Raw genomic sequence first — 18,222 nt, 5'->3', positions numbered from 1 at the left:
TCGCTCATCGATTTTAAACAACTCCAAAACGACTCTTTGTCAGGGTTTAATGCTAGTTCATCGAGTTGCAGAGTTTTTTCGTCCTGAAACTTTTTCCTTTTTGAGTCAATTAGCTTTTTATAATCATTCAAGGTTTTGTGAAATTTCTCCCGTAATTCAGGGTCTAGAGGATTGCGATGTTTTCTGTTTGATAATTTTCGCAATTCGTGTCTTTTTAGTCGACATTCACGGTCAAACCATTTTTTATTAGATGTTTTTTTTATACGTTTACGAATTCTTTTACTTTTAATCTTAATTTTGAGGCAAATTTTTGATGTCGCAGTAAGAATGTTCATAGTATCATCTAACGAGACGTTTACATCTTCAGAGCTTCGATCCAAATATTCTCTGATTAGAATTTGAATTGGTTCCGTACGTAATGTGTTTCTAAATTTTGAGTATGAATCATTTTCCCAACAGAACTGCCGTGGTAAACGTAGTAAACTGCTGGTAGAATGTAAAGATTGGGTTTCGCTTTCTGGTAAGTTCGTGCTGAGGTTAAACCATGCTGCAATAGCACTGTGGTCCGACAAGTAGGACGGTTGTTTAACAACAAAGCCGGTAATATTCAAAAATGTGCTCTGATCACATATAATGTAGTCGATGACACTTGTCCCGTTTCTTCCATGAAAGGTGGGTCTACCGAGAGTATCTCCATTGACTCTTCCATTGACTATTCTTAGGTCAAAGTTTTTGCATAATTCAAGTAGTTTTTTCCCATGATTATTTAATACATTGTCGAAACTGTTTCTTTGTGGTGTTTGGAAAGCTGATTCTTACTGATCATTGGTGATAATGTTGTTTCCTTCTTGGGAAACAGTGTCGGAGTATTTGCCGGTTCTTGAATTAAAGTCACCCATAAGAATAACTGATCCTGAAGAGGAGAAATGTAGTAGTAGTAGTAGTAGTAGTAGTAGTAGTAGTAGTAGTAGTAGTAGTAGTAGTAGTAGTAGTAGTAGTAGTAGTAGTAGTAGTAGTAGTAGTAGTAGTAGTAGTAGTAGTAGTAGTAGTAGTAGTAGTAGTAGTAGTAGTAGCGGTAGCGGTAGCGGTAGCGGTAGCGGTAGCGGTAGCGGTAGCGGTAGCGGTAGCGGTAGCGGTAGCGGTAGCGGTAGCGGTAGTGGTAGTGGTAGTGGTAGTGGTAGTGGTAGTGGTAGTGGTAGTGGTAGTGGTAGTGGTAGTGGTAGTGGTAGTGGTAGTGGTAGGTTTTGGTAGAGTCACGTTACGTTTTTAGACCAATCGCGTACGGCAGAAAAAAAATTAAGGAACTAGTCAAAAGTAAAGGTTAGAAACTTCTAATGTATACCTGGTAACTGCTTGGAAATGTCATACGCTACAAGCCCATCGATTACTTGACTGATGCTAACATTACTCACAACTGTTCCATTGGCACTGGTGGCGTTGAATTTGTAAATCTTCAAAGTATTCCAATCAGAGACGTATACATAAGAAGAGAGGAAAGTTACGTCGGAAAACCATGCTTGTTGAGCCTGAAAAAGTAACTTTCTGTTGTTGCCATAGTAATCAACGGACTCTACTCTTTTCAACCACCCATCCACCCAGAAGACAAGTTTGCTTTGTCTGTCAAGATCAATACGGTATGGCGTAAGCAAATTAGAGGTGACTATGGGAACAGCTTGAGTGCCTGATAAAGTGGCTCTCCATATCTTTCGTGGTGATCGCCAGTCCGTCCAAAACATTAACCTGTCGAGTAAGAAAAATTTCAGAAATCAGACAGGAGTTCTAAAGCTCGAGGTTAGTGACCTTTATAACATCGTATAAATTAACCCAGTTTAGCTTTGGAAAGGGGAGAGGGCGCAGGACAAAACACCCAAACTGTCAAAAACTTCTCTAGCTTAAACAGCATTCATCCAATAGATGCCAAAAATCAATCTTACTTTCCCAAACATTACAAATTAAGGTACATATTTACGTTTCTATTGCATTCTTTTTTTTAAATCGTGACTCAACTATGTCTGTAAAAAAATTGTCAAAAATTGACGACATTAACTCTTTATTTCTTTTATCAAAAGATATTTACATCTGAGAAGAAAGACATACCTCTTTTGAAAGGTTAGGAAACAGGCTTTCAGGAAAAAATTATTTCGTTCGAAACATCTCAAAATATTTTTGAATATATTTATCTAATTAAAAATAAAGTGACCAAAAATTTTGGAAAAAAGCAACAAGCTTCTCAAAATGTTTAAAGTTATAAGAAAAAGTTGAAAGAAAAAATGTTCCTTGTTATATTGGCAACGTATCCAGCAATTCTGGCTGAAAAAGAATGAATATAGAATTTATTGCAATTAATCTAAGCTTCATGAATAATCTAATTTGCATAAATAAGCATATATTTTTCGGCCAAGTAGCGTCCCGAAATTTCGAATATTTCTGTCCCAAAAACCCTTTTCCTCAAAATATAACGATCTCCTTATACTCATAGATAAATTTAGGCATTCATTCCATGCAGCAAGCAAGGTTTCTAACGCAGAAAGCAAATATTTCAGTGCATTTCAGACCAAATGCGTTCGTACCGTATCATACCAAGTACACACTCTTACCTCCATTTCGATTCATTCCTCGCTTGTATTTCGCAGTTGACGATCAAAATCAATAGAAATTCCATTATTACTGCCTTCTTTCTCTTGAAACAATTTCAAAAGCTCTCTCTGCCCTTACAACCGCCGTTTGCTAAAAGCTTCGCATCGGACGCCATCTTGCATTCAGTTGTGAACTACGTCGTGTAGGCCACATTCAAGTCTTTTAGCTCAAATTTGCGGCAAGACTGGGTAAAAGCCTTGTTACACTTTCCTAAAAGTTTCGTAGCGACCAAACGTAACGCAAATTTTTGCGAATTTTTTTGGTCATCAGTCTTCAGTGACTGATATTTACAGGGCCGGATAGTGGCGGTGTTTGCGTTTGATGTTTAACGCCGCTGAGATATTTTTCGCATTTTCAGCTCCATTACTCACCTGATGTTTCACGTCACTGAGAATGCTTTGGCGCGTGGAATAACACGGTTTTGGTTGAAATTTAACAACCAAAAAATAGGAAATAATTTCAGAATCATTGGAGTTATTTTCACCATTATTACTGCTTGTTGTTTCGATGTGCGGCAAAATTCAAAGGAGCAGTCAAAATGCAAATAGCTATTGTGTTTTGTGCACGGACAAGACCAAAATCTGCGAACTAAACAATAAAACTTTGTCAAGCTATTCACCACGCCCTTAGACTGTCCACAGCCTCTCGATTTTTTAACGCAAAAAAGCAAACGAAACGAGCGCGAAGCGCGAGTGCGTGGGAGGAGGTGGGCGGGAAGCGAGCGAAGAAAAAATAAAGAGGCTGTAGACATCTTTGAATAAAAGTAGAAGTATTAGACTCCTCTCCTTGTCATCGCCTTGTAATTTACAACTCCGCCTCTTGACCTTTCAATTTAATCGGACCAATAAAATTTGAGCGGTAAAGTGCTTGTTTAATTGACTACAAGTGTCAGCTTACAAAACAACTCGTGAGTTTTTATTTCGGTGTTGAGGATGTCGTCTGAGACGACTTCTTCAACCCCCAAAAACACTGCAAAAAAAAGGCAGAAAGCCGAAATCAACCGTTCCCTTCGATTTTTGTAGAATATACAGGTGCTCATTCTTGATTCGCTTGGGGAAAATTTATTTGTTGAGCAAAAACGCGAAGGTGTTTTACGGCGAAAGTTGGCAGACGTCTTGGTCGATTTGCGAATTGCAGTGCAAGGCGACAAATTTCGTTCTAGTAGAGTGTGTTCATCTTGTGCATCTAAAGCTACGTAGAAGTGCAGCAAGCAATGTTGAATTAATAAGAAATCTCTAGCGCGACCGATAGATGGCGTAGAATCTCCAACAAGGCAAGTTGATCGTGACCAGCGATTTTAAAGAATGTCACGTTCGCCTCACACGTCTTCGGCGAAGCAAAGTTATGCCGGCCAAGCGATTCAATTTGATCATTCATAATTCTTTTTAGCGGCGAAACAACAACATTCCCATCTTCTTGCATTTGTTTCGCCGTAGCACAGTCGGTAAAATTCCAACTACGTCCTTCCAACAAAGAAGGTGGCGAACAGCCTCTTTCTGACCTTTCTGCTCATCTTTGAGCGACGAAACGTTTTGAAATTTCTCCAACGAGCGTTCCAATAATCGATCCATCGCAAATCACAGCATGTCAATAGTGATGACAACTCGAGCAACCGCAAGACGCCGCCTGCAAGCAATCATGATCGGCTGTTGTTAAGGTAATGACACTTTTGCCGCCTTTCAACCAATTTTCCGTTTCTGGAGAAACGGGAAATTCAATATTTCCAAAGACGTCTACAGCCCCTCTATTTTTTCGCTCCCGCCCCCACCCCTTTGCTTCTTCCGTTTTGCGCAGGCGTCCAGTTCTTTCGCCGTTCTCACCGCGCGTTCATCGATCAAAAAACACGAAAAAAATAGAGGGCTGTATACAGTCTACCACGCCCTTAGCAACCATTCGATAGCTACTGCGCAGTCTCGAGTCGTGTAACAAAAGAAGTCCCCCCCCCCCCCACCGATATAAGAGATCCCTCTTTTTAACTCTTGATTCGCTGTTTTCACCGTTCCCATAATAAACAACGCTTATTCAAAAATTTTGGGGGGTAAACAAGTTATATTATGGGATCGTAAAAAAAGCGAATGGAAGAGGATATTGACGAATTGTTCAAATTTCCGTAAGTCGGGTGCCGGTCATTAGGACACGAGGCACACGTCCCGCAGTGTACACATTTAGGTTTTTGAAAATAAAATGATTTTGGCCACTCCACTTCCGGGTTTTTACACTTCCGGTCATGACTTCATCCCACATTATAAATGCAACATGAAAGCTAGGCGGCTTTGAGACCTTTACTAACGCATACCACTAATAAAAGAGTTAAAAAATGAAAAAAATAAAATGGAGCATGTGATAACATAGCCTGCGTTAAAACACGAGTGATACATACTAAGTGCCGTTGAATTTCACCAAACTTTCTTAACTGTTTACAAGAGGCTGTCTAAACCATTCTCGTTCTCAGAGCCGCTTTTCTCTCTTAACCGGCGGGCCTTTGCACAGGTTAGATATTAACTGAGGGAGTTTGAAATCTGGCCAATCAAATCAACCCTTTTAATTTCAAAATGCCTTTATTATAAGAGAGTTTAAAACGGCCGATTTCATTGGCTGGATTTCAAGACAAAACATTGCGACCCTAGCAGTTTGTAGGATGCGTGTCACATATAAACCTAAAGAAATCACCCTTTTGCGCCAATAGTGTTCAGCAGCTCGATGGTTAGAGCATCCGACGTTTGGGGACTCAGAATATTTCTTGTCCCGCGCTCATAACAACAACATTTAGAATACTTCTTTCTAATGATGAGTTAAAATCTTCTTCCCTTTTTTTATTTACTTGAAAGGTAGTTGCTAGGTGATAACTTACCAATCGAAAGGATCGAGAACAATTCCACGTGGCGAACCAATACTTGAAGAGAACAGAATACGTTTGTTATTGCCTTCCAAGTCTGATACCGATATCGTACCTCTACTAGTACTGGTCCAGTACAATTGCGACGATGTCCATTCCACTGCCAGTCCGCATCCATAACAATTTATGTGTTCGTGAAGTATTGTAATATTTGTTCCATCGATGTTAGCTCGCTTAATGGTTTGTGTCCGGTATTCACTCCAAAATATGTAGCCCAGGCTGAAATGGACATCTATGGCGACAGCGCTTGATAAGTTCGAGATGATCGGATAAATTGTAGCATTGTTGTAATCCAAAGCCACTATTTCCGAGTAGGTTGAAAACAAAAGACATGGAGAGTTGCATGGGACGCTTAAAGCTGATACAAAAAATAAATAAATAAAACAGAATCAAAAGAGTAGAAACTAGGGTTTATAACCAGAAAAATTAATGACTGCTGTCTCTCAATGATGTTTTGTTTGCACTGACTGATTTTCTTAAGCTTTTGGTTGCGTTACTTTATACTAATCTAAATCCGGATTTTGCAATCGAAAACTAGTTCTCCTGTTTCATTTATGGACAAACCAATCTGTAGATTGCAATCGATATCTGTACAATACACCTTCGTCAATGGTTGATCGTTTAGATTGATCCTGAAACCGGTTTCAGTTTTTCTTTCCATTTGAGTAAACTTGTGTCTCAATCTTTTTTTAGATTTTAGTTCCATCTAACACAAGATTTAACCCGTCTGAAATAACTAGATCCAAAAATGGATAAATTAAAAAGGAACGCTACCTTTTACACGCCTACTTAGTAACTTAGTAAAGAAAATAATTAAATCGGTTTCTTTTCCACTCAGAACCCAATATTACCATTATTCGATACTGGACCGCAAGCGTGGTTAAATGCATGTCTCCAACATTAAGAAACCCTTCGATTAAAGAGTTTCTCGTTTTTAAGTGTGTCGATTATGTATTTTCGACTGTTACCATCAGAAAAGTAAATAGTTTTACTCTTTGCAGGTATTCTTACTTTGCTGAAACGCAATACTTGTGCGCAAGTTAGATACATGTGGTGCCAAAAAATGACACAATATTGGCAGGCGCATTTAAAAACTTCATTGATAGTTTGAAGAAAAGAGGAAGTCGTTAGTCAGTGAAGACTATCCACGCAACTTCAACACGCATTTATCGTCTTGTAAAGGAAAAATCTTAAAATTCAAAACTATTTTGGCTTTTATACGCTAACTTGGTGACAAAAGTAAAATATATTAATCGGTTTGTTTTCCATTCAACTGAAAGCACAGTTCAGTGCGACAGTATTAAACAACTCTGCTATACAGGCATAAAACGAAAAATTTCAAATGGTCAGCTAATTTACTCAGACACAAGAAATTAAAGGGACTGTGTCGCGGATTTAAGCTAAATTTTGGCATGGGGAATGACCATCAAATTCGTTGAAAATAAATAATAACCTCTTAAAACAGTGAAGGAACGTTTCCATAACACACCAAATACAAAAGAAGGTAAGGATGCCCAAAAGCGACGAAGATTGAAACGGATTGCGATATGGGTTTTGAAATATTGTTGGGCTGAACAGTTTCTCAGTCAATCTTGTTTGTTTGTAACTTCAAATTATTATAACTCCCGGGAGACAGATTTGTTTGTAATGAAGCTATGGTTTTGTCATAACGATCCATAGAAGTAACTTCTTCGCAAAAATTAAGTTTCATAGCAAGAATTTGGCAAAACGTAATAAAGTACAATAAACTAATTCGTGACACAGTCCCTTTAAACAAGAAAAAGAAAAAAGAACGTCTAACAGCTATGAAGCCTACCTCCAGAAGCGATTACGATGTTTTTATCGTAAAAGGCAAACTTGAAAATGTAAAGAGTGCATAACAGCACAAAATTTCTTCCGCTTGCTTTCATGGCTGTTTCGTTATCTAAGCTTATAACAGCTCAGGGAAGGTTATATTCATTCAATTAAGTCAGATGCATATTTGTGGCCCTCCGCGATAGAAACAAGGAAAAAGATAAACAATAGGCGTGTGCGAAAGACATGCCGGCTTCAGAGCATTGAATTAGAAAGCATACATGACTAAGAATTAACGTTTCTTTTGTTAGTATCGCGTAATAAAAACAAAGTCGCATGTCTTATCGAACAATAAAGTGTGCTGAACTCGTAATCTTGTGAAATGACACGCCAGTGTGTTTCATAACACGCAAATCAAGTGTGCAAACTAACACGAAACCCGTGTACAAGAGTATCGTTCAACTAACCGCTCTTTCAGCCATTAAAACGGATGCAAGCTTAGCTAGGGCGGCGCCCGATAAGCCGGTATAGGCGAACTTTGGAAACAAACAAAAAATCGTTCGAACCGTTTTCATTGAGTATCAAACTCAAAGTAAACGCTACGAATTATTTTCATCTATATTTGACCATCGATTCAGTTCTTGGAAGCGCTCAAACGGCGATTAATCTGAAGGTCAATTATATTCTTGCGGTTTGACGGCCAAGGCCAACTTTGAGTGTCAGTTTTGCGGAAATATTCGTATTCGCATCTGGCGGTTTACGGTCAGTAAAATATGGCAGTTTCCACATGTAGGAGAATGCGAAAGATGTTTGCGGTCTAGGAAGAACAAAATAATATGGAGGTGGCTGAATGTACGATCCCCTATAATAGACCCTCCAGTCTTATGTAGTGCTCTCGATGTATTGAAAATAAACGTCATGCAGTCATTTACCCCAATTAGTCTAAATGTCGTTAAAAACTGAAGCAAAATTTCTTGTTTCAAATGTTGTCGCTACGTTTACAGTGCCGTACGAAGGGGAGGGGCGGGGGAAGCCGTGCTCCCGCCCCAGTTTTTGTTGTTGTTGTTTTTTTTTTTCAAAAAGTAAAAACAGACCTGTATAAAATGTTGAAAATAAAACTTTATTTCCCGAGAAGATTGAAACAATAACATTTGTACTTCTTATCATTTTTTAACGTACGTACGTGCCAATTAAGTGTTCTAAGGCAACTCAGACAGTTTAATAACTACGAACTTACTATGATGACTCTGAAATCGAAAGGTGAAACATTTGCTGGTTTCAAGATACAGAGACAGTCAGTTTTCTGTTTTGTAATTGGCCTTGCAAGTGTTATACTCTCTTCAATGTGCATTGCTTTGCTGAGACAGTGTAGGAAGTAAATAATTCGCAAAAATATTATGCTTAAATCACAAAAAGCTCTTGGAGAACGCTGAAAATAGCATTTCAATTTTTTTTCTGGGGTGGGGGGGGGGCATGCCCCCAGACCCCCTAGCGGCTCGCGCCTTCGGCGCTCGCGTATCCCTCCACTTCTTTTACCCTTGCTACGGCACTTGTTTGATCATGGCTTGTCATCCTATGCTTATGTTTGTTTGTGTGCTCACAGCTTGCCAATACTAAAATATTCATTGACTTTTAATTATTGCTTTTGTAAATGTTTACGCTCCCTTTTCAAAAACGTTAAGGCTAAGGCTATATGTATAAACAGCTCGGCTCAGCCAAACCTTAAGGTAAAGGTTGATTGGAACAAATAAATTAGACATATAACCCGCCTTTGAATATTTTAAGTTCGTTTTTCTGCAGTTTTTTTGACGATTTGAAGCGTGCGAGAGTTCTATGATGCGTAAATGAATACATACTAGTTATGCAACGTTTTCGAGTGGTATACTAAGGATTATTAAAGAATAGCAATAATATATTGCAATTCCTGAGTTTTGACTGGTTAACAGGCAATGGTATATGAGCTCATATACCATTGACCACATATTTATATGGTAGCCGATACGCGTCAACGAAAACAGCTGGGGACGTCAAATAGTGCAATGTTTTGGGCGTTTTTAATAAAACAATTATTCCACTCGCACTTGTTGGATATGTGATCGTTATAGCCAACTCACATTCAACGCGCGCTCGTGGAATAATTGTTAAAAATCCCACAAGTAACTTGTATTTTCGCGGTATAGTTACACACAAGCCTTCAGGCGAGTGTGTATGAAAACAAAATACAAGTGACAAGTGAGATATTCCATAGCATACCACGAGAAAGTGTTTTGTAACAATTTTATACCATGGCATAGATAATACGCTTACTAAATTACGGAAAGATGACAAGGCGCTTCCAGCTACACTATCCCTGGTCGAATATATACTGTGTTCTATTGCCTGTGAACTGGTCTTTCAAGTGTCGAACTGCTACCGTAAACTTTCGGTTATAAGCCCTGGGCTTATACAACTTCGTAAGAGGTTTTGTGTGGGCTTATAAACGGAGCGGCTTATATCCGGGGGGACTTATAGCCGGTTTTTTTTTTTTTTTTTTTTTTTTTTTGTTTGCAGGTAGAAAGTTCTATAACCAGGGGGCTTTTAAGCGGAGGAGGAGTGGGGGGGGGGGGATTTAAAGCGGAATTTTACGGTATTACGGCTGAACTATCTGCGGTGTTCTGGCAGGGCGTGGTGAATACTGAATGCTCTTCGGCACTGTTAAAGGAGGGCTGCTTGTTGCTATAGCATTCTGTTGAGCGTTCCACGTGCTAGGACCTGGTAAAAACTGGATGGATCTGGGTAGTTTCTGATTACCCTCAAACGTGTGGCGAAACGACGAAAAAATATAGCCCGGTTAAACTGCACACTATATTCTACCACAGCATTTGCAATTATGGAGGAAGGAACCCCGAATACCAAAAAAAAAAAAATAAAAGATACAGGACTGCCAACCAGCCGTATTTTAAGCGAACGCACGCGTTCTTTGAACGAAAGGTCGAAAGCAAATGAGAAGACGGAGAATAAGACTGGTTAAGTCTTAACAGAGGCGGAGCAAGGGGAAAGGGGTGATCCCTTGATCCACAAGAAACAAATGAATAAAAATAACTCATTAAAAATAAAATAGAAAATGAAGACAATGACACTAGGTATGGTGTAGAAATTGTTGAAAACTTCAGCTAAAATAAATTTTAAATATTTGTTAACATTTACCTTCCTTCCATAAAAAACATACATCCATCACCCTTAGAAAACACCCGAATCCCCCCCCCCCCCCCCCTGAGAAAGTTAAACAAAATAACTATTGACGCCAGTGGGAACATTTGTACTTGCAGGGGTCATATTTTGTCTTAAATCTGTTTAGAAAGTCAGGTATTTGTGTCTTAAATTGAACTGTTCCAGAGATGCTCGGCAGCTTTAAGGCAACTTTTCATCTTTCGAGCAACTTTTTTCCTTTTTAGCAACGTTTTGCAATGTCGAGAACTTTTTTGCAATTTCTAGACTGAATATTTCCGAAAATTATCCGAGTGTTGTTCGAAGGTCATACGACCTTTTCCGAGCATTTTTCGAACTTTTCAAGATTAACGAAATTTGCCGAAGTTTTCCAAGAAAGTTCAAAGGATGCTTCAAGCTTCGGATCATTTAGCATTTAAAACTCGTTAGCAAATATGACGTCATCGATTGTTTTTTTTTAATAGTGAAAGGAATCCTTTTAATTCAACAAATTTTGGCCTTAAAGTGTTAAATACATATTTTTGTTGCAGCATAGCATAATATAGATGGAGAATTTTCTTATTTAAAAGCAGCGTTTTGGATTTTTTGGAGCAACTTTCGAGCAAATTTTGATGAAATTTCGAACAACTTTTTGTGAAATTTGAAGCATATTTTGGACAGCCCTTGTTTTAAACTGGGGTTAGGGTTTAAACAACCAGCAACACCCCCTCATCCAATTGTGTCAAGTAAAGCCCCCTTCCACCCTCACCCATTTCCCGGTTTTGTCTTTAATAACCTAAATTACATTAAGGCTGTTTATATAAAATATGAAAATAACCTAAACAGTTAAGACCATGTTACACGAGCAAGTTTTCTTGCAACTTGCAACCCAGCGATAACGACTGAAAAACATTACAAGTTACAGAGGACGTGTCACGCGTTGGCAATTTTGGTTTGCAACGAACCTGCTAGAAAATACGTTGCAAGTTATGCTTGACATGTCACACGCAGTACCTTGTCTCGCCACAACAGTTGCGAGAAGTCAAGGATAATAATTATCTTTTTAAAATTTCCATGGCAATATTATGTTGCAATGCAGGTTTCAATAATGAGGTACCACACGAGCAATCATTTTTTGGCAACTGATGATGCAACGTTTGTCGCATCGCATGCATGTTGCAAGACTAAATATTTCTCTGTTTGTATGACATGTTCTTAAAAGGGACACTGTCAGCAGTTTCACTTCAAAAACTCAAGAGGCTAAAGACATATGGAAACTACGAAACTGAGTGGTCCAATTTAGTTAAAAATCACCATGCAAGTGTACTGAAGCGATAGACAAGTGATTATTGTGATGCTATCAGGAACTTTAGATCTCAACTTGAAAAAGTCAGGCTGATTTTTTCAAGTTTTGTCCTTGTGGACTGAAAAATCACCTAAAAATTATTATGGCGCCCTTCTTCCTTCAACAACAATTTACTTTATATCTCCATCTTGATGAACTGGGTGCATTTCATGTACGAGAAGACCTATTCGCCAATTGAAGTACTTTTTACCGAAAAGCATTAAAATCGCCGTGACAGTGTCCCTTTAACTTAATTGATCTCAGCTCTTATGCCAAAACACAGATAATACAAACATGTACTGCGGAAACCCACGATTTCTCAAAACCCCTGATCACTCGAACAAAAAGTTGTATCTTTTGTATTTGATGTACTCGAACGCCCTAACTGTCCCACTAATTTATCGAACTTTTCATTTTTCCAAATTCCTTTACCTCGGTGTAGCAACCTTTGAAATTTTTCTTTGTTTTGGAGCTATTGTTTTCCTGCTCTACATTGTTACGAGGTTCTTTGTTGTCTTGGTGAATCTTTGTTTACATCAATAGTGAGTTTCACAGGTTCTTACACCGAGGATGAGCCCAAATTCCAGCAAACTCAAACCAATCCTCTACTTAATTTTAAGCTTAAATTTATCAAATCACTCGTACCTATTAATCAAGAATTGTTATCGAGATCGTGGGATTTCCAGTACTAATTGCAAGGTATAAATGGTGAAGTAGATGTGCTACTTAAATTAACAAAGCATAACTTTCCATATTCTTCATTTCAGTCACTTGTCCTTCAGAAGTGATGTAGTTAGTAGTATTGCCAACGTAAGCGTTGTTGTTGTAACTACTCGTTTCGGCCATCTTCTTTGAACTTCGTCAGTGAATGTTGAGGAGAAAAAAAAAACACGTGTATTATTAATCGGTCAATAAACTTAATTACTCTCAGCCATAGCTAGGAATTACTAACTTTGCAGGCACGTTCGAAAGATTTAGATTTACTTGCCTTGAATGACGAATTGAACGAGTGAACAACTCCATGTTTAGTTTGCAGTTAGTTTATTTTGTAACAGTTAATTAGTTTCAGAGATTAGTGGTTAGCTTTTTGGTTTAGCCATTAGCTTTCTAAGAGTATTCCGGGTTGTTCCGGTGTTCCATGCTTTAGTCGTGAAGTGGAATTCGTCATTTAAGCGAGCAGTTCTAAACTTTACGTACGCGTCCCTTAATGGTAAGAAATTCCATTAACTACGATGAAATAAGAAAACCATAATCAAGTTACGATATCACCAAAAATATGTACAGTTAAAACTCAGTCTTTAAAACGGTCACCGCTGGGTAATTGAGCAACTGACTGCTTAATAGCCATTCTCCTCCCCATAGTCCTTTTCGCCTTTTTCAGCTGGCGGGCCTGGCACGAGAAATGAAGGGGTCTGGATACAAAGAATTTCCAGCCCTAGCTATAGATTCTGGGACTTCCGGTCTTTGTGTCTGCAGCCATGCTGTCTCTATACCCCGTGTCGGAGAGTTACGGCGGCCTTCGAGGCAGGATTCAAGGAATTGTTGTCTGAAGTGTTAAGTGGCCTTGATTTGAAGAACGTTTTCCTCCGTGAAGAACACAGAGATTTGACAAGGAAAATTGTCATTTCAAAGAAAGACACTCTAACTATTATACTACGATACGACATTTGCTGAGAAACGTTAAAGACAGGGACGAACCTAACGGTCATCAGCGAGAGATTTATAAGATCATATACTCAGAATGCCAGGCCACCTACATCACAGAGACGGGAGGAGACCTTAGCATGATACTGACTGAACACAAACGAGCGACGAGAAATGATGATGTCCACAATCACATTTCTAACCACAAACATTACGAACCACAAAATCGACAGGGACTCTGCTGATTGCTTAACCTACAGTACTAACTATTTTTCACGACTTACTCTAGAAAGCTGGTACACAAACTTAGAACAGACGACTATCACCAGATTTTTGCAACTGACAACTCCTTACAAACTGAACGACTTATTCACGACTTCCACCGAAGTTGTCGAAACGTCAGTCACCAAAACAATTACTTTCAGACCTACTCCTACCCGGACGATCATACTTTACGAACTAATTATAAAAAACTTGAACACTTTTAACAATTCAGGCTCTTTGCACCTTTTTAGTCGAAAAAATAAATCAGGTAAATTCCAATTAAACCGTTCTATAAAGAAAGCGAAACATATTTCGGCCGTTCGTTTTTCGTACAAGCAATTCACGTGAACACATTTTATTTTTTTTTTATTTTTTTTTTGGATTTTGTTTTTTTTTTATTTTTGTTAAAAAAATAACAATCAAAACGAATTCGAATTAAGTCAAAAATTATGTGTCTCAAAAGTCCTTTATTTCTTGTGTCAAGGCCCCGCCGGCTAATAGCGTTTGAGCGTTTAATACAAGTTTTCTAGAAATTTTAGCAGTAAACTGCCAAAATTGAACCGACATGCTTTGATAAATACCATAAAATTAGCCAATGGGAAAGTATAAACAGTGACTGCTCAAAAAGGGTCTTATTTACAATAAATGTGAGAATTGATTTCCGAGAATTGGATGAGCGACCGCTTAACAGCGGACCCCTAACAGAGGACTGTTTAATAAAGGTTTTTTTTTTAATTTGATTTAACTAACCGGATGGAGATTGTTTGCGTTCTTTTTTTCTCACCTGTTAATTCTCTTGCAAGCCCACACAACAGCAATGATGATGACCAGCACACCCACACAAACACCTATAATAATGGCAGTCGTTGGTTTGGATTCCTCGTCACTTTCTTCTGTAGTTTCGGTGTCGGAGAACAAAGGCTTAACACTCAAGATGGTGCCATTTATCGACCGTTCAATACTCGACACATGGCTCTCCATAATAGCTACAAGAACATCTTTTACAACAATATCATCCGAAAGCGCTTGGGGAAATTGTAAGTAAAAAGCTATCAACGCTATCAGAGGATCATCAGACAGTTGCTTTGGATAATCCGAAAGAACGTGAACCCTATCCCTTGAAAATACCAGGTTGTCTGAAGACCGCTTTCCACGGGAACTGCAAAAGTTACAAAACCAATAAACAAATAAATAAAGAAAGAAAGAAAGAAAGAAAGAAAGAAAGAAAGAAAGAAAGAAAGAAAGAAAGAAAGAAAGAAAGAAGTAGTTTGAGCGCGAAATTGACATTAATAAAACCAAGCTTCAATCACACGCATAATTTGTGCATCACGAAACCAAAATTGATTACATTATGAGCTTTATGTTTTTTTAGGGCTTCAAAGCTGAGAAAATTAGCTCCAATGCCTCAAACCTTTTTGTATAGAGTTCCTGTTTCTTTTTTTATAGTTTTAAAAGAAATAGTTCGCAAAGCAAATAAGCAAATAAATTATTCGAGTAATAGCAAAGAATGCGGCATAGACTAAGCCATTGGTACGTAGTGAAGAGCAATAACCCCTCAAGAGCCAATCAAAGCACAGCCCGCTCCCCCTCCCGGAGAATTACACACGTGACACTGTGCTCATCTTTTTTTGTTGCGTCATAACTCTCAAATATTGGACGTCGTTCTCGATACTGGGAAGATGGAGCGCGCGAAGACAGAAGAATATTTGTTTATAATGAAAGGCCAGGAGTAATGACTCTCTTGGTGATGTAAGTGCTTTTCTTTCAGCTGTTGTTATTTTTTTGTTTGTGTTGTTGTTTACCTTGCTGGAATTAATTCACATCGGGTTCCGTCAGCAGCACAGTAATCTGTAGCCAGCCTTGCAACTTCTATTTTAAAGTCCTTCTCCGTTTGTTTGTTCCACTAATCAAACAAAAGACAACGGAAAAGTCCATCCCATTAAAAGATTAAGTTGAGAAATATTGCACCGAATTGAGTTGGAACAAGCTGCAACTTTCGACCTCAAGCGAAACCACCTAACGAGATTATGTCACTGATTTTGCCAGATTTTCGAACAGCCAAAAATTATATTTGTGTCGCAGGAAAACTTAAAAATAATAGTCCATTTTTATTGAAAATTGCTATATTAGAGCACTGAAACTGAAAGCTTATATATAAACTTCTGATGATGATGATGATGATGATGATGATGATGATGATGATGATGATGATGATGATAAATCAAAAGCCTTCTTGCTTTGGTCGTGCTTTTTAATTTTATTTTCTATCGTTGACTTCATGTTTTGGCAAAATAATAAATAGAAAACACTAATGACTAAAGAAACTACCTTTTTGATGTCCAGGTCTTTAACTTCCAACAAGACAGATTCTTCTCTTGTCTTTAATGATGCTGTTTGAGAGGTAATGGAGGTGGTAGAAGGGTTGTCCAATTAAAAAGCAAAAAAAAGGGCCGTAAAATGCAAAACATACTGCAACCTCGTTCCCAGGGTCTCCCTCTCTCCGCCCCCTAGAGCGAGAGAAGAGAGACTCTTCTCTCGCTCTGGGGGGCGAGAGACCCTGGGAACGAGGTTGAACATACTGTGGTAAAAATAATTGTAGAACTGTTAAATATGTTAAGCCCTTGTCTTGTGGTAAAGAAAGGTTTCTTGCGCAAATTTCTTCTAAATTAAGGCAAAAAAACATATCAATGAAACTTAATTGCAATAGGCGAACACATTTACAATCCGAACGTAAACTGGTAATCTAAGTGATCCTCCTATGTTGTAGCCCCCACCCCCCCCCCCCCCCAAGTAACTTCCAGAATATTTAAGCAATCACAATGAAACTTATAGGATGTAAAGTATGTCCAAACATCTTTCTTTTGGTATAGTTACGTGGGATGATGACGTCACAACACGTGGCAATTATATTATGATGTCAAAACAGCCACCATCTTGGATCCGCCATCTTGGATTTCAAAATTTTTCCAAAATGGCAGAAAACCACCCCAAATTAATGAAAATTACACAAAATCAATAAAACCGTGCTTAAAACCGTAAAAAAGGTTAAAACAAATTGCATTTAAGTTAATTTTCATTAATAGAATTACCAAAATTACAAATTTGGGAAAACATGCGCATCAAAATGCCGTTGCCATGGTGATGTCAAGTTTTTGACACAACATCCTATCCTCAAACTATTCCCAGATAAATTTTAGATAAACTCACAAAGTTTGGCAGGGTTTAGTTGAATCTTAAAAAGTTATAAGCGTTTAAAGTCAGCGCGGGCCTCGAAAGCCCCCCCCCCCTCCCCCCGGTAAAAGAAAGGTTCTCCGTCCACTTTCTGGCTGACCCGGTGGCTCCATCGGTAGAGACATAAATAAAACACAAATATACCTTTGCTACCGTTTTCCGTAGAAGCAATATCTAAAAAAAATATTCCAACTTTTTAGCTTGAACTGTTACCTTCACATGTTGGTATTGCTTTGTTCCACACTCCAGGATGTCGATTACCAGGAGCAACGCACGTGACTGTTGACGAGCCATTCAAACGATGACCAAGCGTACAGGAAAAGTTACATTGTGAGCCATAATGATTATCACAACTGCTCATGCGCAGTAGACCGCTTGGCTCTATTGTCAGCAATGTACAATTGATAACTGTTGGTAAAAATTATTTAATAAATGAATATTTCATGGAAATAATTAAAACAACAGTTATTGTACGCCAGACATCCCGGCGTGTGACATATATTTATTGGTAATCAAATGGTGACGAGTGAAATTAGGAAATAATTTCACGCGCGTTTTGTCAAGTTTCCTTTTTGCTGTTGACAAAAAGTTTCAAAGTTAAGATAAATCAACTGTCAATTATTTCTCACATTTAACCGTAGTTCGTCTTGAATGAAATGAAAACGGTACCCGTGTATCCGCTCGATGCCATTTATGTAATTGGCCTAAGTTTACAAGTCGTTTTGACGTTTTGAAATGTGAAATATCATCAAAAGTTTTATTACAGGCCAAGGCTAGCTAGCTAAGATGAAATTCAAGCGAAAATGTACAAAGTTTAAGCTTTAAAACATCTTTTACTACGGACGCCATGTTGCCGTTAGCTACGTTGCCATGGCAATTTTATAATTTCACATGTGAAATTATAAATTAACGTTAAAATTTCACGCCAAATTATGGAGTAATTTGTCACCTATGATATTATGAGGTAAACCATAGCTAAGTTACACGTTTGTGGCAAACTTATAAGCGACATAGAAAAGACATAGAAAATAGAATAACTTGCCGCTTAATGCACTACCACAGTCATTATGCACAAACAAGAAAAAGTAAAGGAGGGGCAGATTTTACTAGACGAGAGAAACAACTACACAAACCTCGAAGAACAAATGGTAAAAGAAACTTCCCTAAAGGTTCAACAAATAACAAAAGAACTCTACCAGGGAGGTTTCATTGACGAGATGACTGT

The 18,222-nt window shown here is 38.3% G+C and overlaps 2 protein-coding genes across 2 annotated transcripts in view; one reads left to right on the top strand and one right to left on the bottom strand.

Annotated features, from left to right (window-relative positions):
• The window catches only part of LOC144628981 (CUB and sushi domain-containing protein 3-like), a 732,439-nt gene that overhangs the window by 328,462 nt on the left and 385,755 nt on the right, over positions 1 to 18,222 (top strand). The gene's annotated exons all lie outside the window — the stretch shown is intronic.
• LOC144628755 (uncharacterized) overlaps positions 12,191 to 18,222 on the bottom strand; it is a 44,632-nt gene continuing 38,600 nt past the window's right edge. The window contains exons 10-14 of the mRNA XM_078486874.1: positions 17,211 to 17,405; positions 16,095 to 16,156; positions 15,569 to 15,669; positions 14,551 to 14,925; positions 12,191 to 12,714 (exon numbers count right to left, since the gene is read on the bottom strand). Of these exons, the coding sequence (XP_078343000.1) occupies positions 12,585 to 12,714; positions 14,551 to 14,925; positions 15,569 to 15,669; positions 16,095 to 16,156; positions 17,211 to 17,405 (863 nt within the window). The 3' untranslated portion in view covers positions 12,191 to 12,584. The remainder of the gene's footprint in view (positions 12,715 to 14,550; positions 14,926 to 15,568; positions 15,670 to 16,094; positions 16,157 to 17,210; positions 17,406 to 18,222) is intronic.

The sequence above is a fragment of the Oculina patagonica genome, chromosome 10 (genome assembly GCF_052425735.1).
Source record: "Oculina patagonica isolate OP01 chromosome 10, crgOcupat, whole genome shotgun sequence".
Lineage (NCBI taxonomy): Eukaryota > Metazoa > Cnidaria > Anthozoa > Scleractinia > Oculinidae > Oculina > Oculina patagonica.
The sequence above is the reverse complement of the archived record's forward strand: the minus strand, read 5'-3'. Positions and strand labels throughout refer to the sequence as shown.